The sequence below is a fragment of the Pelodiscus sinensis genome, chromosome 19 (genome assembly GCF_049634645.1).
Source record: "Pelodiscus sinensis isolate JC-2024 chromosome 19, ASM4963464v1, whole genome shotgun sequence".
NCBI classification, from domain to species: domain Eukaryota; kingdom Metazoa; phylum Chordata; order Testudines; family Trionychidae; genus Pelodiscus; species Pelodiscus sinensis.
In genome coordinates, this window is record NC_134729.1 from 2,057,164 (window position 1) to 2,084,310 (window position 27,147).

Genomic DNA, 27,147 nt, shown 5'->3' on the forward strand with positions numbered 1-27,147 from the left:
CTTTGCGCTGCTGCTATATCAGAGGCAGCAGCGCGGGGTGCCAGGCAGAAGCTGGTCCATGAGGGGAGCCAATTTAAAAACCAGCTGTCTTCATAGACCGGCTGCCCATCACCCCATGCTGCTGCCTTTGATACAGGGGTGGCAACAGCTCCTGTCTGTGGCACGGAGGAAGTGTCTGAGCTCCTGGACCTGCCTGCCCGCCTATCTCCGAATAACAGTTTAAATGCAGAGCTGCGACGGGGATAGGTCCCACACTCATCGCCAGCCAGGACTGACAGGCTGCTGGTCAGCTTGCTAAAAAATGTACTGGCGGGGTGGGGGAGGAGAAATGCGTATAGTTTATAGCAGTGGTTCTCAAACTTTTGGGGCTCTGGAGCCCTTTACATGCATACAAATGTATGTGGAGCTCCAGCGGTCCACGGATTGTGTGTGTTGTACCTATCGATGTTTCCAGTTTGTCTACCTCGCAGAGCTCCTGGAGATGTCTCGCGAGTTTGAGAAACACTGGTTTATAGCATTAACCGATAAGCTTTTGCTTATCGGTTAATCGACTTCACTATTACATCCCTGTTCTGGGGTTCCCACCACAGTGGTATCTGAGCACGCCACAGTCACTACTGTATGACCCAACACCTCGGTGAGGTGAGGTGCTAGGAGACTTGACCATGGTTACATAGAAAGCCTGTAGCAGAGGGAGGTGGAGAGAGCGGTGAATCCAGCTCTCAGGTTGTAACCTAAGCAGTGAGCTGAGCCAATGTATAGCAATGCACTGGGTTAACAACCCCACTCCTCATCCCAACGGCTATGAATCCCAGTGGGGCAGCTCCAAAATCTTTGAAGTCATTGTGACTCTTTACTGACTTCAAGCGCTCTGGCCCCAGCCCCTGGAGAGCACCAGGAAACTGGCCAGCTAAGGAATGCAGGGTTGGTAGCAGGGGCAAGGGTATATTTTTGAGAGTGGGGGTGCTGATCCAGCCCCCCCAACCTATCCCTGTCCTGACCCCTGGGAGAAAAGCCCTGGCATGAGGGATCAGCAGTGGGGCCCCCAGAGCACAGGGCTGTAGCTGGGTCCCTGGGCATGGGGCCTGTAGCAGATCCCGCAATGCACAGGGAGGCAGGCCCCGGGGTGCAGCAGCACCCTCCAGACCCTGTGGTTGTTAAGCAGGCATCTGTCCTGATGCACGATGACTCGTTTCCTTGGGACCGCATCACTTGTGGGGAGTTGATCCGTTTTATTCCCTTCCTCAGGCTTTTTCAGCACATGCACCAGTCCCTCCCGCCGCTCGGGCTGTGTCAGGGAGCCAAGTGTGTCTGAGCACAGGCCTGCTGCAGGGCGTGTTGGCCTGGAGGTAGGTTCAAGAGGCCAGCCTTGTCCTTCAATAATGGTGCAACAGCGACTCAGCCCAAGCTCGTGATGACTCTTTGAACGTGGCTCTAGCTGCTCTTTGCAGCACATGATATTAAAACACAGTGTGATTGAATTATTAACTAGTCTAAGTTTTTAGCCAATCAGGATGCTTTTACTATGTTGTTAACCATTTGTAAGCGACTTGGTCAATCTGTATTCACAGAGAGAGGGAATGCATTCGCAGGACTGGCTCTCTGGGTAATGTTGATTACAAAGTTGTATCCACTAAGGCAGGGGTGTCCAAACTTTTTTCAAAGAGGGCCAGATTTGATGAAGTGAACATGCGTGAGGGCCGACCATTTTGCCTGACATTCTTTGAACCATTAAAACTAAATGCAAATTAACTATTTTATGCAAAGTTTATTGCAAACGGCATACTTTTCATTTCGTCACATGGATGACAAATCTAAACAGGTGTTAAATCACTCTGCCTTTCATATCTGAAGGCCAGATGAAAAAAAAAATCCAGGAAGCTGAAATATATGTCAGGAACATTGTAAAGTACATTACATGTTATTGTTAATAAAGGTTGTCTGGCAACTTTTAAGTTTAAAAAATATGAACAGGAACATAACACCAAGTATCCATGTTGTGTCCAAATATATTTATAACTGATTTAGACCAACTGACATTAACTGAGATTTTACAATGTATTCATCTCAATACATATGGATTCGTTGGGGGCCATAAAAGATAGATATTGCCAAATTACCCGGGGGGCCGTATTAAACCGGAACACGGGCCGCAATTGGCCCGCGGGCCGGACTTTGGACATGCCTGCACTAAGGCCTTAGTGGAACGACCTTCCTGGGCTACAGGCTTCTATGGACAAGCAGGCCATGAGCTGCCACTCGTCCAGCTGGGGTCCTGTGGCTGCAGGAAGGGATGGTAGGAAGCAGTTAATAGGCAATGCAAGCTTCTTTGCACATCGTGCTTGGAGAATACCCATTCTGAGAGTCCTAATCAAGGCTTTGTCTACATGTCTAAGTTGAAAGCACAGCTTTAACCCAGCAGAGTGGTCACGGTACCTATGCTGGGTACCTAAGCTGTCGATAAACTACCTCCACGAGGGGAGTAGCTAACAGTGCCGGGACAGCCTGTTTATAGAGCCCTGCGCGCAGACAAAATTTGTATCCGCAGCCTTGTTTGCAAAAACGAGCCGCGGAGACCGTTGGCCCCGCCTGCGGCCGTGGAGACCCGCGGCGATAAAGTGGGTCTCCGCACATTCGCAAGAGTGTAGACACAAAATTGGCATCCACCGCTGTAAAAAATGAGCCACGGATATCCTCATCCACATCTGCGGATATAACGCGGATAGCCACGGATTTGCACTGGTGCTTGACAAGGCTCTAATTTGCAGAGCCGGAGCAGGGGGTCATACCCTGGGGCGAGCTAATTTAGTGGGCCCTTTGGAACAGTTTTCTTCATAGAGCTTTGATTTTATAACACAGGTGATGCCAGCTCTGAGGTACATCCGGGAAGGTCCTGATCCCGTAGAACTGGACCCTGGCAGGGCAGGGCGTACTGAGCACCCTTAGCTTTCCCAGCACAGCTGCCTGGAAAAAAGGATGATCCTGGGAAAACCTGCAGGGGAAGGCACCTGAGGAGTGCAGGGGTTTCCCGTTCCAGGTGACACCCCCGGAGAGAGCCAACTAAGGTGGGGAACCAGCCTGAGTCCTTCAGCCGGGCCCTGGCTTCTGCTCATGTGAATGCTCTTATTAATATATTAAGTTATTATTATTAAATGCAGCATGAGGGTTTTCATGAGCCAGTTTCAGGGGGACTGGGAGGAAGGAATCAGGGAGTTCAGAGTCCTCCTCCAAACTCTGTTGGCGACTGGCTGTGTGACCTTGGGGGGGTTCTCCCCCCCCCCCCCATGCCTTAGATTCCTTTCTCCCTCCGGCCCCCTCCTCCCCAACAGGGCTCCATTAACTAGCTCATGTTTGCAAAGTGCTAGGAGAGGAAACGCAGAGCAAGGGGCACTTTTTAGGCTGGGGCGGGGGAAAGACGGAGGGGGGGGATACGGGAGATCGGGGGGGGCACGATTATCCAAGGGGGGGTCCTGCGCCCCCTCGAGGCCGCGGCCCGTGTTGCAGCCTGCGGGATGCGGCAAAGGCCTTTGCATAAATTATGTTCATGACGCAGCAGCTAAAAAAATCCAAGTAACAAAAATAAATCCCCCCCGAGCTAGGGCGGCTGCAAGGGGGGGGCGGCCCGGTGCAAAGCCCCGGGGGTCGCGGTGCAAGGGCTGGGCTGGCGGCGGGGGGGGGTCCGCCTCCTCCTCCCCCCCCCCAGCCCCCCTTTGTGTGCAGCATCCTCCGCTCCGCTGCTGTGAGATGAATTTTTAATTATTCCCAGCAAAAAAGCGGCTCGGAGCCCCGGCCCGAGCGGGGGGCGAGCGGGTGCCCGGCGCGGTGAGTGCGGGGCCCGGGAGAGGGGGTGCGGTGGGGCCGCTGCGGGGCGGGCAGGGGGGGCGGGGGGGACCGCTTCGGTGAATATGCAATGGTCTTAATTAGCATAATTTATATATTTATGATAAAGAGAAAAACCGGGGCCGGGGCGGCTGCGAGCGGGGGAGCCGGGGCCGGGGGAGCCCCGAGGAGCTGGATCGTGGGGAGACGGGGCTGGGGGAGCCCGGAGATGGGGGAGACCGGGGTGGAGGGAGCTGGGGTTGGGGGAGCCGGGGTTAAGGGGGGGTCCTGGGAAATCGGAGGAGCCAGGGGTTGGGGAGAGTCTGAGTTGGGGGGAGCCCCTGGGATCGGGGGGTCGGGAGAGCCAGGGGCTTGGGGAGCCCTGGGGGGGTCCTGGATTGGGGGGAGCCCCTGGGATCGGGGGGTCGGGAGAGCCAGGGGCTTGGGGAGCCCCGGGGGGGTCCTGGATTGGGGGGAGCCCCTGGGATCGGGGGGTCGGGAGAGCCAGGGGCTTGGGGAGCCCCGGGGGGGTCCTGGATTGGGGGGAGCCCCTGGGATCGGGGGGTCGGGAGAGCCAGGGGCTTGGGGAGCCCCGGGGGGGGTCCTGGATTGGGGGGAGCCCCTGGGATCGGGGGGTCGGGAGAGCCAGGGGCTTGGGGAGCCCCGGGGGGTCCTGGATTGGGGGGAGCCCCTGGGATCGGGGGGTCGGGAGAGCCAGGGGCTTGGGGAGCCCCGGGGGGGTCCTGGATTGGGGGGAGCCCCTGGGATCGGGAGCTGGGGGGACTCGGGGGTCGGAGGAGCCAGAGGCTGGGGGAGTCAGGGGCAGGGAGGTTCCTTGGCGATCGGGGAGGGGGGGGACCCCGGGATTGGAGGGGCGGGGCGCTGTGCTGTCTCCGGCGAGCGGGGGGGGGGGTGTCTCAGGCTGCAGTGGGGGGGCTGCGGAGCCCCGGGGGAGCAGGGGCCGGGCCATGGGGCTGCCTGGCTGGGGCTTTGACTCATTCCTGGCTCCCCAGGGAGGGGCTGCCCCCTGCACACGGCGCTGGAGCCCCCCTGGAGAGATGGGGGGCTACCCTCCACCCTCGTCACTGGGGCTAATTGCTGCAATGTGGGGGTTGGGTGATCTCTGCTTTTTCCCCCAGCCCCTCTCCGGCCTTTGTGAGCTAGGGGATCCCCACAGGGAGAGGGGCTCAGAGTTACAGACACCCCCTATTCCCAGCTCTGCCACTGCCTGGCTGGTGAGGCTTGGGCGAGTCGCTGCGCCTCCCTGCCTCGGTTTCCCCGTCTGTAAAATGGGCACAACACCAGCCTCCTTTGCAAAGCCCTCTGAGCCCGGCTGATGAGCAGCGCTCGGTCAGAGGAGTGTGTAACTGGCGTCGTTAATTCACACCCGGGCAATGGGGAGCAAATGGCGCATTCGAAGGCACCCCAAACCCGCAGGCACCCCAAACAGCGGTGGCCAGCACGACAGACACCCCGGTAGCTAAATATGTCTCCCTGATTTTTCACGAGAACCTCTAATCATTATTCTGATGCCAATCAACACACAGTTGCCAAAGGGCATGGAAACAGAAGGGCATGGAGGTTTATGAAGGCGGAATTGGCTGGGCTTTCTATAGGGAAGGGGCAAGTTTCCGACAGCCTCTTCCCCTTAAAAGGCCGATTTGGGAGAGTCAGTACGTCTGATGTTAACGATTGTAGATGTTTGTGACAGGGTTTGAGGAGAGTGGCTGCCTTTCCCCCATAGACAGCTCTTATATTATTAACGGCTTTAGAGACTAATAGTAAGTCCTTGGTCGGAAAAGTTGTTTGACCAGGAAACACCAGTTGAGACAGATGTCCTTGGTCACACGATTATGGATAGATAACATCAGAATGGCCAGATTCGGTCAGACCAAACGTCCATCTAGCCCTGGTCTTCACAGCTTCCTCTGGCGAGGAGTTCCGCAGGTTGACGGTAGGCTGCGTGAAGAAACGCTTCCTCTTGTTTGTTTTAAACCTGCTCCCTAGTCAATAGGTTCTATGCAAAACTGCGCATTGGTCACGCTTCGCAAAATGACTTCTCTCCCTGGCTCCAGGGAGCTGGCTTTGTTCTCTGCCTCGGGGTTCGCAGTGCCAGTGACCGAGCGTTAAAAACCAGCCAGTGTTCCTCATGCGATGCCAGTCCCAGAAGTGGGGATTGTGGGGTTACTGCTCTTGCTACGTAGGCGTTAGTTGCGGAGAGGTGTAAGGCATCTGCAAGATGACTCTGGTATCTTGTTGGAAGTCTGGGGAAGGTGCATTTTTAGGGGTCCAGCTGGCTTAGTAGGTGACGCATCTGAATGTTTGCAGGACCTCATCTCAGGTCGCCTCATTTCAAAAGAGATATATTGGCATTGGAAAAGGTTCAGAATAGGGCAACACAATGATGAGGGGTTTGGAACGGGTCCCATATGAAGAGAGATTAAAAAGACTGGGACTTTTCAGCTTAGAAAAGAGGAGATGAAGGGGGGGATGTGATCAAGGTCTATAAAATCAAGACTGGTGTGGAAAAAGTGAATAAGGAAAAGTTATTTATTTATTCCCACAATATAAGAATCAGGGGCCTCCACATTAAATTAAATAGGCAGCAGGTTTAAAACAAACAAAAATAAGTTTTTCTTCACTCAGCGTACAGTCAACCTGTGGAACTCCTTGCCAGAGGATGTGGTGAAGATCAGGACTTTAACAGGGTTAAAAAAAAAACTAGATTCATGGAGGTGAGGTCCATCAATGGCTATTAGCCAGAATGGGTAGCCTCTGTGTGTCTGGAAATGGGTGACAGGATTACCTGTTGTGTTCCCTCCCTCTGGGGCAGCTGGTATTGGCCAATGTCAGGGGACAGTATGCTGGGTTAGATGGACCTTTCGCTTCATCCAGTCTGGCCGTTCTTATGACCTGCTGGAATCAGTACGGTGAACTTGTGGTTAATGTGCTGGGCTGGGACTCAGGAGAAAAAAATTCCATGCCTGTGGCGTAGGAGTCATGTAAGCTCTCAATGCCTTGTCTGTGAAACTCCCCTCCCTCTCAGGAGAAAGCAGTGTGGTGCAGTCCTGAGACAGAGTTCTGATTATGACGTAGAAGCTCCATTGTGCCAGCGAGGGTTGTTAATTACCAGTTTAAAAGTTAACCGGCGAAATGCTATGTTGAACCGGTAACCCAGAAGTAGCTCCTTGCCCGTGACATGGGCCGGGGGCTGCTCCAGTCCAGCTGGGCCTGTCACGTTGCAGGTTGCCCTGGCCAGGCCTGGCAGGACCCGCCGTGCTGCGGTGCGGGCAGGGGGCTGCGCAGGGCCTGCTGCCCCACACTGCTCCCCACACACTGGCTCCCGCGGAACCGGCTCCCACTGCGTGTAAACGTGTAACCGCTGGAAATTTCAAGCAGTTACACATTTAAGAAAAAATCCCTAGTACGGATCCCAGTAAATCTGTCCAAGTGAGATAAAGCATTGGAGGGGCTTGGGGAAAAGGGGTTCTCTTTAAAGTTTGCGGACGCTTCCATAGCTTTGCAGACATGAATTCCTGCTTGTGATTTTTTTTTCAGCTCGAAGCCGAGGTGTGCTGCGACAGGCAGCAGTCCTCCGGCCCACAGAGCTGGGTCGCAAAGCGCACCTCGCTTTGTAATGCGTTCCGCTTCTGAAAGCGTCGTCTTAGCTCAGCTGCGCAGCCTGCTCCGACGCCAGCCCACGCTCTCGCAGCCCTTTCCGGATTTCCGTCGCTTAAAGGCCACGTTGGACCATCTGTCCTTATGGGTCACAAATGAGTTTTCATTGATTCAGCTCTGTAGATGGCCTGGCACAAACTTTCCAGGGAAGAGGCTGACTTCCCTTGTAGGAGAGGGTAACCAAGAGCTGTGGGGAGCTGCCATAGGTTTTAAAGTTATCCCATTTGGGGTCAGAAATCTGTTTTTGGAGGGTTAATCCAACTCTGATCAGAGGCTGTCTCTAGTTTTCCATTCCTCCCCCCAATCTTTAGGAGTTTCAAAACGGCCAATTTCACTCTGAAATAGGGATGTTAGAGCTTAGCCGATTAACTGGTAAGCTGATGCTTATTGGTGAATGTTATCGGTCAAACTCTGCCCAGCAGCCAGCTCTGCAGGAGCAGGGCTGGAGGAGGAGAGGGGCTGCTGCCCTGCTCTTGGGGAGACTTCGCTACCAGCTCTGCAGTATAAAGCTGAGTTTTGTAGTGGTTACACGGTTACCTTTTTAACCAACTTTTTTACATCCCTCCTCTGAAATGTGCTCAACAGGACACGTTTCCCGGAGGGCAAATGCGCATTTTCAGACACATTGGATTGGCCGTTTTTACATTCCTCCGCACGGAGCTGAAGTTTCCCCCCATTGTATAACGGGGATCTGGACAGTGGTTTTGTGTTTGCCTTCAGAAAGAGGAATCTGGTTTGGTTCAGCCAGCAGGTATAATGGCTCTTGGTAGCACAGTTGCACCGTCCGTCTGACTCTCAGTTACACTGTGACCGCTGTGCACTGTTCTGGTGTGAATGGGGATTTCAAAAGTGCAGGCATTAAATTGGCTTCCACTTTCAGGCCTCTTTGTAGGGCCATGTGGAGGAGAGGTTAAAGCGACTGGGACTTTTCAGTTTAGAAAAGAGGAGACTGAGGGGGGATAGGATAGAGGTCTATAAAATCATGCGTGGTGTGGAGAGGGCCGATAAAGAAAAGTTATTTATTAGTTCCCTAAATAGAAGAACTAGAGGACACCAAATGAAATGAATGGGGAGCAGGTTTTAAATTAATAAAAGAAAGTTCTTCTTCACACAGCGTGTAGTCAACCTGTGGAACTCCTTGCCAGAGGAGGCTGTGAAGGCTAGGACTATAATAGAGTTTAAAGAGAAGCTAGATAATTTCATGGAGGTTAGGTCCATAAAAGGCTATTAGCCAGGGGATAAAATGGTGTCCCTGGCCTCTGTTTGTCAGAGGCTGGAGAGAGATGGCAGGAGACAAATCGCTTGATCATTGTCTTCAGTCCACCCTCTCTGGGGCACCTGGTGCTGGCCACTGTGGGCAGACAGGATACTGGGCTAGATGGACCTTTGGTCTGACCCAGTACGGCTGTTCTTATGTTCTTATGAAGCGGCACTCCCGTAGAGGAGAATGAAGCCCTTCCCATCGCTCCAGGATAAAGTCCCTGTGCGCCATTAGGGGATGAGTATGAGCGCTGGGAGTTTGCCCTGCTGCTGTGCCTAGAAGTGCAATTCCCAACTCACGGGTGTGGTCTTCCCTAGGGAATTGAATCGCAAGTAAACAGGATTTCGAGCGCCGAGTTAGAGCAGCACTCCCTTGGGCACGACTGAGGGGCTAGCAGAGACAAGGACAGGCATCCTGCCCGCTTGTCATGTGCTTTTCCTGGCTCTGCGCTTGGCCGACTGTGGCACTGTGGGCTAGTTGCATTGCTGCTCCGGGCCTCAGTTTCCCCATCTGTAAAAGAGACCCTAGAAATAGAACAGAAAGGGACCTTGAGAGGGCATCAGGTCCAGTCCTCTGCCCTCACGGCAGGACCAAGCACCGTCTACATCATCCCTGACAGGCGTCTGTCCAACCAGCTCTTAGATATCTCCAGTGATGGAGATTCCACAACCTCCCTGGGCAATTTATTCCAGTGTTTCACCACCCTGACAGGCAGGAAGTTTTTCCTCGTGTCCAGCCTCAACCTCCCTTGCTGCAGTTTAAGCCCATTGCTTCTTGGTCTGTCCTCAGAGGCCAAGGAGAACAATTTCCCCTCCACCTGGCTGTGAGGCCAGGCAATTTCCCCTCCACCAAGCCGGTGAGCTGGGATTTTAGATAATGCTACTGATCGCTCTGTGAAGTGCTTTGAGAGCTACCAATGAAAGGGGGATTATTTATTTATTTGTTATTGTATTATTGTATTGCATTGTATTAGAGTGAGGTGAGGCATTAAAGTGTGGGGGGGTGAAGAGCTGGGGGCTAGCCTCCATCAGCTAGCACCACCCAGGGCTCCTGCAGACCCAGTGGGGGTGGCCGGAAGCCTCAGTCAGCTGCCCCCTACGCCCGCCTGTCCGTGGCCCAGGGTGAGTTGATTGAGAAGGAGACTAGGGTTTGCGTGCTCTTGAGTATTAGTGTTCCTTCTGCCAGTGATTCACTGGGTGATGCTAGACAAGTTAATCCTTCTGCCTCAGTTTCCCCTTCAGTAACGTGATTGGTAATATTTGCCTTCCTTTGAGAAAATTGTAGGCTAATTAATTGTCAAGCGCTTTGAGAGTCCCCAGAGGAAAAGGTTTTGTGCTTTAGGGTTTTTTTTACGGGGGTGGGAGGAGAGGCTGGTGGGGGAAGGAATTAATTACCAAAACAGGTTGAAAATGGCTTTACTGTTCTGAAAACACATAGAAGACTGAAAGGGGCAGATGAAAAGTGCGGCACGTTTGTTCTTGGAGCCGTGTGAGGACGAATGGGCTTTTTTATGATTGAATGCGGGTTTGAACTGAATGCAGTTGCCGTTTCGATCTTTCTGTGGCTTCGTTGGAAAAGAAAATGTGTGTGGTTTTTGTGAGTTCAGGTTTGTCCATTTAATTGGTCTCTCAGGAGATTCAAATGCAATCAGCCCGGAAGACACAAGAGTCTCTGCAGACCACTTACGCCGGGGGTGGGCAATGGTTTTTGACGAGGGACCACTCCAAGAATTTGGTAGGGGGCCAAGGGCCGTCCTCGTCCATGATATTAATGGCGGAGGTGTGGGGTTTGGAACGGAGGTTGGGTGCAGAAGGGAGCTCGGGGTAGGGGATTGGGGTTCAGGAGGGGATGTGGGGTTTGGAAGGGAGTTTGGGGGAAGGGGGTTTGGGACCCTGGGCAGGGGTTTGGGGTGCAGGGTCTGGGAGGGGGTACGAGTGCAGGACGAGGGGTACAGAGGGTTTGGATTGTGATCTTGGGGTGGCGGGGCAGAGAGTTGGTGGGAGGGAGGGGTTGGGGTGCCATTTGCAGGCTCTGGCCTGGAGGCGCTTATCAAGGCAACTCCCAGCCAGCAGCCCAGTGGGACCCTGGAGCAGGCGCCCTGCCTGCCGCACCCCCACGTGCAGTTCAGAGCAGCCAGCTGCAGGGGCCATGTGCTGTCTGTGCACCATGCACCCCTTGGGGGGGGGGGTCCGCATGCAGCCTGTGCTGCAAGCATGGCGCAGGCAGCTCCCATTGGCCAGTTTCCAGCCAATGGGAGCAGTGAGATTGTGCTGGGGGGTGGGGGCAGTGCACAAAGCCGATTTCATGGGAGGCCACACACTTCACCGTCCATGATGCATATAACGCACCTCCGTGCCGGATCCTTCACAGTACCCCAGCGAGGTTGGGCACGGATACTCCCAGGACAGTAGAACTGGAAGGGAGCAAGCCTGGCTTGTTTATTTTCATGAACATCTCCCCCCGCCCCCCTCCCTCCAAAATAACATGACACTGAACTGGGATTTAAGACTGAAGGGTTTTTTGTTTTCTCCCTGGACACTGCTTCAGGTTGCAAGGAGCAATGTGTGAGTGACCCGCACTACAGGGTGCTGTGGGCTAGGGCAGTGGTTCTCATCTACGGGCCCTTGGGGGTCACACGCAGGTTTCAGGGCATCCCTCAAGCAGGATTCGATTTGCTGGGCTCTAGGGCAGAAAGCTCACCCTCCCCCCGGGTTTGAAGCAGACATAAGAACGGCCGTACTGGGTCAGACCAAAGGTCCTTCTAGCCCAGTATCCTGTCTGCCGACAGTGGCCAGCACCAGGTGCCCCAGAGAGGGTGGACCGAAGACAATGATCAAGCGATTTGTCTCCTGCCATCCCTCTCCAGCCTCTGACAAACAGAGGCCAAGGACACCATTTTATCCCCTGGCTAACAGCCTTTTATGGACCTAACCTCCATGAAATTATCTAACTTCTCTTTAAACTCTGTTACAGTCCTAGCCTTCACAGCCTCCTCTGGCAAGGAGTTCCACAGGTGGACTACACGCTGTGTGAAGAAGAACTTTCTTTTATTAGTTTTAAACCTGCTCCCCATTCATTTCATTTGAGCAAGGGGCGTATTCTCTCTGTCACTGATAAAGCAGGAGAAGTTCCTCTTGAGCTTTCTTTGGGTAAAACTTTCCTCTGAGAGAGACAGATTGGTTTGGGGGTTGGGCTCCCAGAGCTGAAGGGGCTCCGTGTCTGCATTGCTCTGCAGGAGGGGCGGTTACCCCAGCTCTGTACCTTGTCTGGGGGAGAGCCAGTGGGACCAAGCACCCGTCTAGATCTAATGCCGCTCTTAGGGCCAGATTTTCAAAGGTATTTATGGCACCTAAAGATGCAGATGGGAGCTTCGTGGGGTTTCCAGAAGCTTCATAGCACATTATTCGCCTAATGGATTTCTCTGGGAGTCAGGTGCCCGACCTGCTTAGACGCTTCTGAAAATGGTGCTCGGTGCCTATTTTTGTTTGTAGATGCCTAAGTATAAATGAAAATCTGTCTCTTGGGGCTTCTCACCTGTGGCAGGTGTGTTCGCAGTGAGATCCACACAGGAATGGGATCCAGGCAGTCACATCTCTGACTCATCCACACTAGAAACGAATATGGCAGTTCACAGTGAGAACAGGGGGCGTCCAATCGTCACCTCCCTCTCTTTTTCCAACCTTTTTTTTTATTAGTAGTAGTATTAATATTATTTTGTGCATTTCGTTGCCGGGTCCCCATCTGCTGGGAAACAGCCGGGTGCGTGGGGAGTGCGCGTCCCACTGCCCATCTGGGCGACCGATTTGTCCCGTTAATTGCAAAAAAAGTGCAAAGAAGCAAAAAGCAATGGTAGGACGCGCTCGCGGAACGTCTGCAGAGCAAGAGCCAGCCGTGATGAAATCCACGCCTCGCCACAGAACGGCAGGGAGCTCGATGTTACGAAATGTCTGTGTAATCATTTACCGCGCTAATTGGTCTCTTTGCACGGTGCCAAGCGAGAGGTCGGCTTCTCTTCTTTGCCCGTTACCTGACTCTGCCGCGCAGGGAAGGCCTGGAAAGATCTAAGTCTCTTGCTCGGATAAATGCAGTAGATAGAGCATCATTAGTGTCTCGTGTTCGGCCTCGCTATATGCCGGAGGTTCTGAAAGCCACTTTTCAGCTTGTTTTGTTGCTGTAGATCTGTGCAGAGATAAACTTCTGTAAGCCACAAGTCTGTCTCGTGATGCTCCTTTGCTGCCGTTTTTAGCGACGCTTTGTGCAGCAAAACTCCAAGGCTCTGTTGAAAGATGCGTTGTTTTAAACCGTCTGCAAACCTGGAAGACGGCGCCTTTGCACTACATTGCTCTTGATTTACACGAAGGCCATTCTACACTTCTCTGGCAGTGCAAAGGCACCTTCAAGTGTGCGTCCCTGTGAGGGTCGGGCATGCTTTTTATACGTTCCGTCGTTCCATGCGCCTCCTTGGGAAAACGCATGGGGATCTGGTTGGTTTTTTCGCTGTTTCCTGGAGACGTCCCTAACACGCACCGACGAGGGACGTGACTGAGGCGCGGACGTGCAACCTTGGGAGGACTGAGAGAGCCGCGGTGTTTTCAGCACCAGGCTTTTTTTTTATTTTGCAGCTCAGCGCATGAAATCACAGAAGCTGACTCCTCTGAAGAATTTGCCCGGCTCCCCAAGGGCAAGGAGCGCACAAGGCCTTCCTGTGCCCGAAAAACATGAGTGCCTAGCATGAGAACGCAGAGTTTCCTGAGTTTGTCTCTTGTGATTTTTCTGACAGATCAGCTAATAACTGCTCCGTCCCATCTCCTGCCAAGAATGACAGTCACTCAGCCGCCAGAGAGCGTGTTTAGAATGATACCTTTCCTTAAACAGCTATTCCTGTTGCGAGCGTTCACTGCAAAGGATATTTGCAGGGAGGTGCACATGTTTGGTAACTTTTTAAATAGGTACCCACTGTATACCAAGCAATCTCCCTGCAGGAACCTCGATTTTGACCATTTTTATGTGTGTTTTTTTTTTTTTGTAATTATATTTATCTTAAATTTTGACTGAATTGGGTCCGATGCCTTTTAGGAATGGGCATGTTTAACCATCAACCAGTCAACTAGTCAGTTAACCGCATTTTAACATCCTTACTTCAGTCGGGCTGGAGCAACCCCCCACCCTCCCTCCTCTTTAACCAGTTAACTGGTTAAACAATATGTTTAACCAGGTAAATGGGATTTGACATCCCTAATGCCTGTTTAAAAATTGCAGCTTTATTGAAGAAACCCATTTTCTAATGGACGGGGTGGGCTCCTTCTGCCCCCCTCCCATCTCTGTGTGACTCCTCGGGGGATCTTAAATGAACTGCGGAGTGCAGAGGAGAATTTCCGGCATGTGCATAGTTATGCTGTCCCCGCCTTACCTGCTCAGGTGCAGAAGACAGAAAGGAGAAGGAGCCAGACATCCCGGACGGCGGAGCTTCTCGAGGATAGAGCAGACCCTGGGGTTTCGTAATAGAAATGTAGCCGTGTTAGTCTGGTGTAGCTGAAGCAAAATGCAGGACTATGTAGCACTTTAAAGACTAACAAGATGGTTTATTAGATGATGAGCTTTCGTGGGCCAGACCCCCTGGACCCGACGCCCTTCTTGGTGCAGGGCAAAGATTATTTAAGACTTGCATTATAGTAGCACCTTGAAACCCCAGTCGAGAGAGTGACCCTGCAGTGGTAGTCTCCTAAGATACATAGCGAAGGACAGGTCCTGCCCCAAAGAGCTTACATCCTCCTCCAGGATCTTACCAGTGCCAGGAGACCAGCAAACCAGACACCACCCACCCCAGCTCCTGCACAGACTTTTCCTTCCTGGTGGAAGGACTGTCCATTCGACTCATCTCATCTCTTTGTAACAGGAAGTTTGGCAGCTTTTGTGCCCTGGTTTTTCCTTCCCCCCGGCCCCGGCACGTCCCCGGCGCTCCAAGTTTGCCTGCCCTTCGCCGTGTAGGAGAACTAATTAACTATTAATAATGCGCCAGATGCGTAGAAGCGCTACCTGATGGCCCCCGACTCTGCTCTCTGCTGCACGGAAATAAATTGTGAATTAAAGCCTGCCTCGGCATCCCAGGGTGCTTGGCAGCTCTGAAGTCAAAGCTGGATTTAAAAACGTGCCTCCGATTTTACAGAGCAGCCACCGTTCCAGAGGACTCTCCGTCCCTTGGCTTATTCAGGCTGCAGGGGCTCACCCTATTAACAGCCCCTTAGCAAAGCGGAGAAGGCAGCTCTGGTTCTGTGTGAATGTTTAGCTTGGGCTTGTCCAAGCCAGTGGGGGTTCGGAGCTAGGAGTTGGGTGCTATCCCTTTAAATCAGTGGTCCCCAACGCGGTGCCTGCCGGGGCATTTATGTGCGCCTGCCGAATCATCTGAGCCAATCCCGGACCGCGGCACGTGTGTGTTGCCGGCCCTGGGCGCATGGGCGGCCCCTACCCCAGGTGCACGGCACATGCACAGTGTCTGCGCAGGGCACATGGGTGGCCCCTGCCCCGGGGGTACGGCACATGTACGGTGCCGGCCCGGGCGCATGGCGTGTGAGCAGCCCCGCCCCGGGCACACGGCACATGCGTGGCCCCACCCCGGACGCACGGTGCACGAGCAGCCCCAAAAGGTTGAGGATCACTGCTTTAAATAGTTTGTGAGCCTTCTAATGACGCTCCCTGTGTCTTGTGTGTATGTACCAGAGGCCGGTGTGTGCCTGTATGTGCCTTGCCTGTTGTATATAGTGAACACCGTTACTCGGCCGCTGCCGTGGGTCTGTGAGGTTCCTTCCTGTTCGGTTAAAGAGTGAAAGGAGCAGTCATTTAAAGGGATACTACCCCCAGGCATATTGGTTAATCTTAACAGCTACATGCAGACACACCCCCTTGCTGCCTCTCTATCAGAGGCAGCAAGGAGGTAGGGGGAAGCAGGAGCTGCTGCCTGTGGGGAGTTGGTTTTTAAGCCAGCTCCTCGCGCCTGCTGGCTCTCGGAGCAATTGGCTTCCCGCCCTCCCACTCCTCTGCTACCTACAGAGCATGTAAGAGCGGCCAGACGGGGTCAGACCAAAGGCCCATCTAGCTCAGCGTCCTGTCTGCCCACAGTGGCCGATGCCAGGTGCCCCAGAGGGAGGGAACAGAACAGGGAATCATCACCTAATCCCTCCTCTGTCATCCGTCTCCACACAAAAAAAACTGGGGGGGGAGGCGGGACCAGGGCTGGGGGATACCCACGGAGCTGCCTCCCCCCTGCCCCGCACTGCTGCCTCTGTGGGAAGTTCGTGGTAGAGGCAGGTGTAGAACCGGCATCCTGACGCCAAGCATGAGCCTCGGTTGCCCTGCCCTTGTTGCCTCAGCCAGCCCTGTTGCCAAGTGGGACTGGCTTGGAAGAGGAGCGTTCCACATGCCCGCTTTGTGCAGGCGTGAATGGCTCCCACCATGGGCAGTGGCCTGGACACCCCGACAGCCACGCCGTAGGGTGAAGGGAGGCTGGACGTGGGCTTAGTCTCCCGGGGCTGCGAGCTGTAGAACGCCAGGCTGCCTGTGGCTTCGCAAGCTGCCCCGTCTCGCGCATGGTATTCTGGGGTTCGACCCGGGGCGGGTGTGGCGCTGGGTTAGCAGCCTGCGCTCTGTCATGGATGCTTAGCAGCTCTTTAAAAATAATTCTATAGCAAAAGCACAGACGGCAATGTTTGCGAGGAAGTAACCTAACCACAGACTACGTGAATTGTCTTTTTGCTGTTAAGAAGGAATGTATTAGGAAATTTGTTAGGAAACATAATAATTTAGGATAAGCAGTATAATTTGTAAGAGTAAAAATCCTCATCTGAGTCTCTAGCTCTTGAGTAACACACCAAATTTGGTGTAAGTAGAAAAAATTCCTTGCCTGTAATTATAAGAGCTTCATCTCATTCACTAGTGGACTTTTGTCGACAAAACTATACCTGCGTCTACACTACCGCTGAGTTCTGTCGATATAACGTCGACAGAACTCAGCAGTTTTGTCGATGCTGGTAAACCTCATTTTACGAGCCATAACGCCTTTTGTCGACAGAGTTCTGTCGACAGAAGGTGTTATTGCATCTAGGGTTGTGTCTAGACTACAGGGTTTTGTCGACAAAGCAGCTTGCTTTGTCGACCGAACTGAATGTCGTCTAGACGCTCTTTGTCGACAGAAGCTTTGTCGACAGTATCTGTCGACAAAACTTCTGTCGACAAAAGCCTGTAGTCTAGATGTACCCAGAGAGATCAGGCCATAAATACCCCTGCAGTAACGACTGCAGGTACCTCATCATCTACGACTCATTCTGGAAACTGAACTCACGTGCTGCTCTCTGACAAGAGGCAGGAGATCCATCCGTGGCAGGCATCGTAACAGCATTCGTCATCCTCTACCTGGTCAGTAGAGAGATGCTGCTACACCTGATCGGGTGAGTCAAAAAACTTAACAGAAGAGTCAAAAAATCTAACAAAAAGAGTCAAAAAACCTAACAAAAAGATTCTAAAAAATCAAGAAAAACAAAATAATATTGATGAGCTATAAGATCAAGGACCCTCATAGTTGCAGTTCTTTTAAAAAATTAATCTAGAAGAAATTAAAAAACTAGATAACGAGTTAGCTGACATCACTAAATATCCTTGTCATCAGGCTAGCAGAAACAATTTGCTTTTTGTATTTTTCTTTTTTTATTCATTTTCTTTTAATTCTTAGCTGTTATCTTTTAAATTTGTTGTTCATTAAGTGGCAACATCAATAAAGTTATGCTCATTAATTAAAACACAAATTGGTAATTGGTCTAAATTTATTGGCGACTTCCCAGGTAAACATGGGGGCAGACCAGAGTTCTGCACAGTCCTAGTGAACCCAAGGGAAGGGGACGGTTTGCTTAATCGCGACCTCTCATGGCACGCTCATGTGACCGGTATCTTCTTGCTCGCAGTATGCGGGGAGTCTGAGTCCCCCCCTCCCCCCCAGCCTGACTGACCATGGACACCGAAACCGTGCAGCCCCCGGAAGCCGCCCTGACGGTGAACGAGCAAGTACGTTTGCGTCTTTCCACGGGTTTGTGGCGGCCATGCCTGGCATCGGGCTTCCCCTTCTCATGCGGCCAGCTGCTCTGAGCCATCTCCTCTGCACGGGCTTCAGAGGTGCACCACTGAGCTCCCCACTGGTGTATTAGCCCACTGATTTCAGTAGAGCAACGCTGGTTCATGCCAGCTGAGCAGCCGGCCGGTTGGCATCAGGGGAGCTGTGCCAGCTCACGCCAGCTGGAGATGGGCCCTGATGAGGGATGGAGCCACAGCTGATAATGCCAGCTGAGACTCTGCCCTGGCTATTCTGGGCTAACTGCAATGGTGAGGAAACAATTACAGCGAAGCTAGTGACTAGAGAGGTATATGGGGATGGAAGGATGGATAGAGCGGGTGTGTGTGTTTGGGGATGGATAGATTGATAGACAGATAGATTTGTATAGGGGATGGATGGATGTGCATAGGGATAGACAGATGAGTGTTGGGATTGATGAATAGACGGATGTCTATGGGGATGAAAAGACAGACAGACAGAAGTGTATTAGAATGGATAGATGGATGTGTATGGATAGGGATGGATAGATGGATGGGCAGGGATAGGGATGGATAGATGGATGGGTGTAGATATAGATGGATGGATGGGCAGGGATAGGGATGGATAGATGGATGGGTGTAAATTGGGATGTGTGGATGGGCAGGGATGGGGATGGATAGATGGATGGGTGTAGATATAGATGGATGGATGGATGGGCAGGAATAGGGATGGATAGATGGATGGGTGTAGATGTAGAAGGGTGGATGGGCAGGGATAGGGATGGAGAGATGGATGGATGGATGGGCAGGAATAGGGATGGAGAGATGGATGGGTGTAGATATAGATGGATGGATGGGCAGGGATAGGGATGGATAGATGGATGGGTGTAAATTGGGATGTGTGGATGGGCAGGGATGGGGATGGATAGATGGATGGGTGTAGATATAGATGGATGGATGGATGGGCAGGAATAGGGATGGATAGATGGATGGGTGTAGATGTAGAAGGGTGGATGGGCAGGGATAGGGATGGAGAGATGGATGGATGGATGGGCAGGAATAGGGATGGAGAGATGGATGGGTGTAGATATAGATGGATGGATGGGCAGGGATAGGGATGGCTGGATAGATCTATAGGTGGATCCATTCTAGCTCTGCCTTTTGCGGTGGGTGGAGAGTGTGAAGCCCAGAGAATCCCACCCTCTTTTTGTCCATGTCCGTCAGGAACTGGGCCTGTTGAGATCTGACTTCTCCTTTGCTCTCTGCGTCCAGGTCATCGTGATGTCGAGTCACGAGACTATCCGAGTGCTGGAGGTGGGAGTGGATGCCCCGCTTCCAGCAGAGGATGATGGGAAAGCTTTGGAAGCAACTGCTGGAGAGGTGGCAAGCGGCTGCCCCGTGGAAAGAAGTGATCCAGCAAGACAAGGCATGCAGCCAAACCAAGAGGCCACTGGTGGAGAGACAGCTGGTAGGAGGCCCGCTACCCTGTGCTGTTTCTTGTGTTCCACCTCCCACCTGTTGGTTAGTGCAAATGATCAGGAAAATGCCTGAGACATAGACAACATCCTGATTTGGCCGAAAGCTTCCCAGTTCCACTTGACTTTTTAATCCCATTCCTCCCGAGGGACCCTGGCTCTGTCTGTCTGTTGAGTTGATGGAGGAAACCAGCATTTCCTAAATGTGCACATGTGCTCCAGTAACCACCACACGGGGCTGAACTAGGAGCCAGGAAATCTGGGTTCCATCCCAGGATCTTGGACAAATTGTGCCCCTGTGCCTCAGTTTCCCTTCCCTTTGTTTAGATTGACAGCTTTTTGGGGTGTCCCGTGTACGCATCCTAGCAGAACAGGGCTCTCCGTTCAGATGGGCAGGGCCTGGAGGCACTTCTGTAATACCAGTTGTTGGTGTGGGTGGGCAGGGGGTGAATCGATTAATACACATCGGTTTTGAACGCTTCTGAGTACAATAAGGGCATCTTCCCAGGTAGCTGCGTGGCTTCTTGTGGCGAGGAACCAAAATCAAGTCTGCCTCTTTGACAGGAACAGAAGGCAACATTTGTCAGTGTAACTCACACACGGGATTAGAAGGAGTCTCTTTTTCCCTAAGGGCCACGTGGCCCCCGACTGATTTTTCTGGGGGTCAGTGGCTCCCCAACGAAAAAAGTTTCCCCGCCTCTGCCCTAGGTCTCCTTTGCAGCTGTGCTGCCAAAGCAGACGGCTGAAGCAGAGTAGGGATGTGGGATCTTTCTTCCCTGCCTGCCCTAGGCTATTCCAGAGTGTGGTTATGTGCCGATAAACAACCGGGGTGTCTCACCCCAGAGGTGGCTGCGTTTCAGTGGCGGGTAAAGTGATCTGGGGTTTCAGTTGGGTAAGTTCTCATTTTGGGGGGGACAGCTGCAGAAGCGGTGCCGTTGTTATACAACCCTCAGCGACGTTGGGCAGAAAATGACTTTGGCCGTAGAGTTCAAGGTGAAGGAAGATGGATGGAAGGGGGCTCTCTCTTACTCAGGGGAGGTGCTCACTAGAATAGTCTGTGCCAAAAATTTCTCTCGGGGCCCTGAGCAATGTGGGAGGTGGGGCCTGGCTCCATGCTCCCAGAAAGGGTGGGGCTGGGGCAGTCGGCCCTCAGCACCGCCTGGGGTCCGGGGCCACAGTAGCAGGGGCGTTGGCTGGGAGCCCAGGGCCCCTGTGAATTACTGGGCCTTGGGGCAGTTGCCCCCTTTCCCCCCCTTGTTGGAGGGGTTGTTTGGTCCTTTTTGGAGCAGCCAGGTAGGCCAAGAGCTGTTGCCTGGCAACATGGGGGACATCTCTGTGCGCCTAGAAGGGGCGGGGCCTTGGGTGGAAGGGGCGGGGCTAAAGTGTGCCACACCCTTTCCCCAGCCAGCCCTATGTGTATGTGTGTGTATATACTTGTGTACACACACACACACACGCCCACACACACCAGCAGGCCTGGGAGCCGTACATAAATGCACAGAGCTCTCCTGCCATCCACGATTCCAGGATTGTGCAATGCCTGGGTCCGGCCACCAGGGGTCACCTTGACTCCATGCCCAGCTGACGTGGCCAGACAAGGGGGTGACCAAAACTCAGAAGAGAGGGGATGATAGATCAGATAAGTGCCTCCATTCTGTGGTCATGGCTTTGAGGCATTGCCAGGATGGCCTAGTGGGTAAAGCACCTGCATGGGACTCCCGTGTTCTAGTCCTGTCTTTGCCTCTCAACTCCAGGGTGACCCTGGGCATGTGACATCCTGCCTCAGTTTCCCTGTGGCCCAAACTGGGGGTAAGGATCCTGACTTCCTTCATCAGGAAAACCTGGGGTTGCTGATATGAAACTAATAGGCAGCAGGTTTACAATAAACATAAGGAAATACTCCTTCACGCCCCTTGCTGTCAGCCTGTGAACTTCACTGCTAGGGGAGGTGGCGAATTCCAAGAGTCTAAGTGGATTATAGGACCATGGATGGCTTTTAGTCCAAGCGTTTAGATGTCCCTCAACCTCTGGCTACCAGAAGCTGGGCTGATGACAGGGGAGGGATCACTCGAAATATTACCCACGGCAGCGCCAAAAGGCAGGATACTGGGCTAGATGGACCCAGCATGGCTGTTGGTACGTTCAGCTTCTTTTGGGGGCAGAGAGAAGGTCCCACATCAGAGCCACATGCTGTTGCTTGAGCCGAAAAATCCAGTTCTGCCAGCAGCACAGATCTGTGGGAGAGCCACTAGGGGGAGACAGAGAGCAGGTGACAGTGTGGCATAGCCATGGTACTTTCCTAGTCGACCTTGGGCAAGTCATTTTCCCCCTCCTTGTGCCTCAGTTTCCCCATTTGCAAAATAAAAGCTAACGATGCAGCCCTGCTTCGTTAAGGACTTGGAGATCTGTAGGTGAAGAGCGCTACATAACGATTGTTATTATCATTACACTTAAGTAGCAGAGTCTTCTGACGTTGTGTCCTTTCCTCCCCCGAAGGCGAAGTAAAGTCGTTGCCTGGAATAGCTCCCCCCAGCATCTCCTCCATCACCACCTTCAACCAAGCCACGAGCCAGCCGACCCAAGCCCTCACTCCTTTGGCCGTCCAAGCCGCGCCGCAGGTAATTTTCTGATATCCCCATGGCTGGGCGTGGGAAGGGTGCGCACGCCGATGGCGAGCAGGGGAAGAGCGTGGGGTATTTCGCCTACGTCCAACCCATGGGAGGGCAGGCTTGATGTGGGAGTCCCACACGCTCTTCCCGCGCTCCCCGTCCCGTGTCTGCTGTTAACGATCCCTGGAACAGCACAGCCTGTTTGCTCTGAGACTTGCCCACGGGGGTAGCCCCCCTGGTGGCAGAGGGGGAGGCAAATGAAGGCCCCGCGGCGTTGAGCTGCGGCTGGAAACGATTCTTTGGGGGGGGCATTCAAACCAATCCCCATTCCGCCTCTGGTGGTGATCTGACAACCCGCCTCCGGGGAAGGGGGCTCCCCCGAGCTGGACGCCAGCTACTAAGATGGGAGCACCCCTCCCTCCCCCCGCTCACGCATGGCTCAGGCAGGCGCCCCCTGGCTGGGGCCGCGCGGGCCTGCGCGCGCTCGCTACGGCGCCGATGCTCTCTGCCGCGGCGTTGATTTTTTTTTTCTTTTCTTTTTGAAATCTCGTTTGCTTTTGCAGGTCTTGACTCAGGAAAACTTAGCCACAGTTGTGACAGGAGTAATGGTTCCCGCAGGGGCAGTTACTCAACCTCTTCTTATCCCCATCAGTATTGCAGGTCAGGTGACAAGCCAGCAGGGGCTGGCTGTGTGGACATTTCCTACAGCAACGGTCGCTGCCCTGCCCGGACTGACTGCGGCTTCTCCTACAGGGGGAATTTTCAAACCACCTTTAGCCAATCTGCAAGGTAACGCCCGCTCCGCCGCCCTAGAGCCTCTCTGATTGGTCAGAGGTCCCGTCACTCTGCCAGGCCTGGGAACCAGGGATGTCAGTGGTGAACCGGTTAATTGGTTAACCCGGCCGTGGCCAACCCGCAGCTCGCGAGCCGCATGCGGCTCTTGCTCCCAAAAGTGCGGCTCGCGAAGCCGCTCCTGCGGCCCCCCTCCCATGGCCTCTGCCCCCTCCGGCTCGCCCCCGGGTTGGAGCTGCGGGGTTTTAAAAAATGGCACCCAAGATGGCAGCCGTCTTAAAGGGGACAGCCTCCTTTTTTGAAAAAAGAATAATTTCGGTTTTTTGTGTTTGCACGACAATTCTGTTCTGGGGGTGGGGGGTTTCTTTTTCTTTTTTCTTTTTCCGCTTGACAATTCTGGTGCGGCTCTTCGCATTTTTTCCGCTGCTGTTTTGGCTGTCTTTGTTACAAGGGTTGGCCACCCCTGGGTTAACTGGTAAGCCTCACGCTTCATGGGTGAAGCGTATCGGTGACGGGTAACCAGTAGGGAGCTGGCGCAGCCCCCCGCCGCCGTGGGCAGGGGCTACTCCAGGCCTGTGGAGTCCTCCGCAGGAAGCGGCACTCGACCCCAGATGGAGCAGCCCCCGTCTGCAGTGAGGTGGCCACTCTAGCTCATCTGTGGCAGGCGGTGGGGGGGAGTGGCCCCCCCCACCTTCCCTCTGATTTAATCGGTTAACCAATTAAACGAGATTGGTTAACTGATTAAACGGGATTTGACATCCCGGCTGGGAACAGGGTGGTGCCACATGTGGGCTGCAAACCTCCGGCCAGCGTCTGCCGTTCATATGGGGCAAAAGCTCTTGTTTTCCTCCTGCAGGCTTTGCCTGCCTGAGGACCGCGGGCTTGGGCAGGAAAGGTGACGTCGGTTTCTCCGTGTCCAGAAGTCCCGGGCCGGTGCTCTTGAGCGCGAGGCCGGGATCAACATTGAAATGCTGAGTCCGAAATGCTGAGTCCGCTGCTGGGTTGGGAGGGAAGCTGCTCTTCCTGGGGGGGAGGGGGTGAAATCCGCCCCATGCGGGGGCCCGTCATGGGGTCTGGGCCCCTCATAAGGCCTGCCTAGCGAGAGCCCCGCGAGGACGCAGGAATGCCCCGCGGCGAGCACGTCCGCAGATGCAGATCCTTGCATGGCCACCCATTTGCAGGGCTGTAGATTTACAGTCTGCCTCCGCAGCTGCAAACGTGCGCCACGGACATGACGCAGATCGGCAGGGCTCTGGGCCTAGCACGGCCGTGGGAGGGCGTCAGCTGGGCCCAGGCCTCGGGCTGCCCCGGGGCGAGCGGAGCCTTTTCTGTTCAACCCGCTGGCCTGCCTCCTCCGTGTTTCGCTCTTCTGTCTAATTGCTTTGGGAAGGGAGGGGGGCTCCCCCACAGCTGCTGTGCGCGACGGCTGCTTCGTGGCCCTTTACGCGGCACGGGGTCCGACCTAGCCGGCATTTTAAAATGGCGCCGGCCGGCTTTATGTAAATGAAGCCCGGGAAATTCAAATCCCGGGCTTCATTTGCAACTCCGTATGACTACATTACCCCCCCTAGTTTGAACTAGGGGGGTAGTGTAGACATACCCTTAGACAGGCAGCCTAGAGCAGTGGTCCCCAACACGGTGCCCGCGGGCGCCATGGCGCCCGCGGGGGCATTTCAATGTGCCCGCCAGGTGCTCGGGGCTGGCCTGGCCCCGGGCACATGGCGCATGGGCGCTTGCGGGGGGAGCGCCGGGCGCGCGGCACTCGGCGGGAGGCGGCGGGGGGAGCGCCGGCCCCGGGCGCGCGGCGGGGGGAACGCCGGTCTCGGGTGCGCGGCACTCGGCAGGAGGGGGGGGAGCGCCGGTCCCGGGCGCGCGGCACTCGGCGGGGGGGGAGGAGCAGGAGCGCCGGCCTCGGGCGCGCGGGACTCGGTGGGAGGGAGGGGGTGGCGGGGAGCGCCGGGCGCGCGACCCTTAGAGGGGGCCCTGCCCCCGGGCACGCAGCTATGGGGGGACCCCGCCCCCGGGCGCGTGGATGGGGGGGCGCCCCCGGTCCCCGCCCCCTGGCGCCCGGCGGGCAAACGGCCACGCTCCCTGGCGCCCGACAACCTAAAAAGGTTGGGGACCACTGGCCTAGAGGCTTGCGCCTAAGCCCCGGGACGGTTTCGTTTCCCCTCTGGTTGTGATGGCTGCGGATGGAACTCCAGCGCCCCGCACGCCTGGTTATCCGCATTCCCCCCACCCTCGGTCCCACGCCAGCCTTGGGCCAGGGGCTGACTTGTGATGTAACTAGAGTCACTCCGGAGTCCTGGGTTCTATTCCATGCCCGGCCACTGGCTTTGGGGATGACCTGGGGCCCAACACAGCACCGCTCCGTGCCTCAGTTTCCCCATCAGTAACACAGAGTGGGGAGGGTTGATCCTGAGGTCCTTGGTAAAGTGCGTTGAGACCTGCTGATAACGAGCGCCGGGGCTTTTTTCCAGCCTCTCTCTGCAGCCACGAGGGCTGCAAATCAACGTCCTGTTTCTTCGATGGGGTTCCTTGGGGCGGGCGGGCTGGCAGACGCTGAGTTGCCATCTCTGATCCCTCGTCCCCTGCCCCTGTGTCAGCTTCTGGTGTCAGGCAGCCGAAGGCAAGAGACAGGCGTGAGGATATGAAGGGCTCGGGAGCTGAGGCTTGTTGCAAGGACGGGCAGTAAGGGAGCAAAGAGAGTGGCTTGTTCTGGCTATTCAGCGTCCGTGTGTCTGTCTCTTCCAGCTGCGGCAGTGCTGAACACGGCCATCCCCGCCCCGGTGCAGCCTGCCCAGCCTCTGCAGGCAACACCGACAGCCCAGCCGCGGCCCTCCGTCCAAACGCAGGCCGCGTTCCAGAGCCAGCCGGCCATCCTGCCCCAGCCCGCCGCCGCCCCGCCGCCCGTGGCCAAGCCCATGGAGACGCAGACGCAAATCACGGTCCAGCCTGCGGGATTTGCCTTTAACCCTGGCATAGTAAGGAGCTGGTGGGACGTCCCAGAGGAGGAGCCAAGCGGTCTCTCCCGCGTGGGCAGGAATCCCGGCAGGCCAACCTGCCCGTTGGGCAGTCAGTACTGACGGAGCAGCTCGCAAAATGGGGCCTGATTTGGGCTCCTTGCATCGTCATTTATACCTGGGGGGGGGCAGTGTTGCCTAATGGGTAGATCACCTACCTGGGAGAGAGGATAGCTGTGTTCCATTCCTGGCTCTGCCACCGACGTGCTGGAGGACCTCGGGCAAGTCATTTTGCCTCTGTGCCTCAGTTTCCCCATCAGTAAAAATAGGGCTGATGATGCCCCCCTTTATAAAGTGCTTTGCGGGCTACTGGTGGCGTTATTTCTAATTCTGACCCGGGGTTTTTCCTTTGCATTGGGAGCGGCCCAGGAGAAAGGGCCCGGGGAGCAGTGAGAGTAGCTGGTGCGTTGGGCAGAGCAGAGGCAAGCTGGATAGGGTGTTGGAAGAGCTGAGAGAGGTGGAGTCTTTCAGAAGGTAGCGCCACAAAGAAGAAGCGTGGTCTAGTGGTGATAGCGCTAGCTTGGGACTTGGAGGCTGTGGGTTCAGTTCCTTGCTGTCTCTCAGGCGTCCCCCGGCTAAGCCCTGGTGGGGACAGGTAGGCTGCCAGCCAAGATGTGGCGGTGGCATGGGGTAGCGTCCCTGCGCTAGCTTGAATCTTGCCTGCATAGTAGTGACGATGGGGCCTGGCCTGGCCCAGGGCTGTTCTCTGGTCTCTGTCCCTCATTTCCCCATTGCCCACCAAGGAAGATGATCCTACAATAAAGATTAAGAGGTGCTAAGATGGGGCCAGATCAATACCTAAGACTTCTCAAGGGTTCCTCCCCCCAAGAGGGGAGTTGGAGGGGGTGGGACTTCCACAAGGCACGGCTGAATGTGTGGGTGTAACCCTTGGCTCCCGTTTTCTCCGCAGATCTCCGCGGCTTCTCTTGGGGGGCAAACCCAGCTCCTCAGCTCGCTGGCCGCCGCCCCCGTGATCGCAAACACCATTCCCAGCGTCCAGGGGATAACGAGCCAGATCCTGACCAACGCCCAGGGACAGGTATATGGTGAGGGGCGTAGGGTGACCGGAGGTTCTGGTTTTATAGGTTAAAAAATCGCAGCCGGGGTGGGGAAGGGGGGGGTGAGTCTGTAACTTGAAAAACAACGAGTAATCCTGTGGTTACGTCTGCTGCTGTTCTGTAGAGCTCTTGGTTTCTGTTATTTCCACTCCAATTCATCTGAGGAAGTGGGTTTTGCCCACAAAAGCTTGCGAGCCCTGGTCCCCCTCCACCCCGATTTTTCATGCTTGATCACCCTATGATGGGCTCTGAGACAACCGGGGGATTTCACAAAGTCTCCCACTGGGCATCTTTCCTCTTCCCGAGAGCTGATGCTCAGGACAGAGAAGGCCAGAAGGGACTGTCTGATCAGCTGCT

At 54.6% G+C, this 27,147-nt stretch overlaps 1 protein-coding gene across 3 annotated transcripts in view; it reads left to right on the forward strand.

Annotated features, from left to right (window-relative positions):
• Window positions 1-3,523: 3,523 nt before the first annotated feature.
• The window catches only part of POU6F1 (POU class 6 homeobox 1), a 32,677-nt gene continuing 9,053 nt past the window's right edge, over window positions 3,524-27,147 (forward strand). Inside the window, exons 1-7 of one of the 3 annotated variants that reach the window (XM_075901686.1) lie at window positions 3,524-3,822; window positions 17,710-17,809; window positions 19,106-19,301; window positions 21,805-21,926; window positions 22,481-22,706; window positions 25,464-25,693; window positions 26,643-26,778. In XM_075901686.1, the coding sequence (XP_075757801.1) occupies window positions 17,756-17,809; window positions 19,106-19,301; window positions 21,805-21,926; window positions 22,481-22,706; window positions 25,464-25,693; window positions 26,643-26,778 (964 nt within the window). In that variant the 5' untranslated portion in view covers window positions 3,524-3,822; window positions 17,710-17,755. Of the gene's footprint in view, window positions 3,823-14,236; window positions 17,200-17,709; window positions 17,810-19,105; window positions 19,302-21,804; window positions 21,927-22,480; window positions 22,707-25,463; window positions 25,694-26,642; window positions 26,779-27,147 lie in introns of those variants that run through there. The other 2 variants (XM_075901684.1, XM_075901685.1) reach the window with 2 other exon arrangements.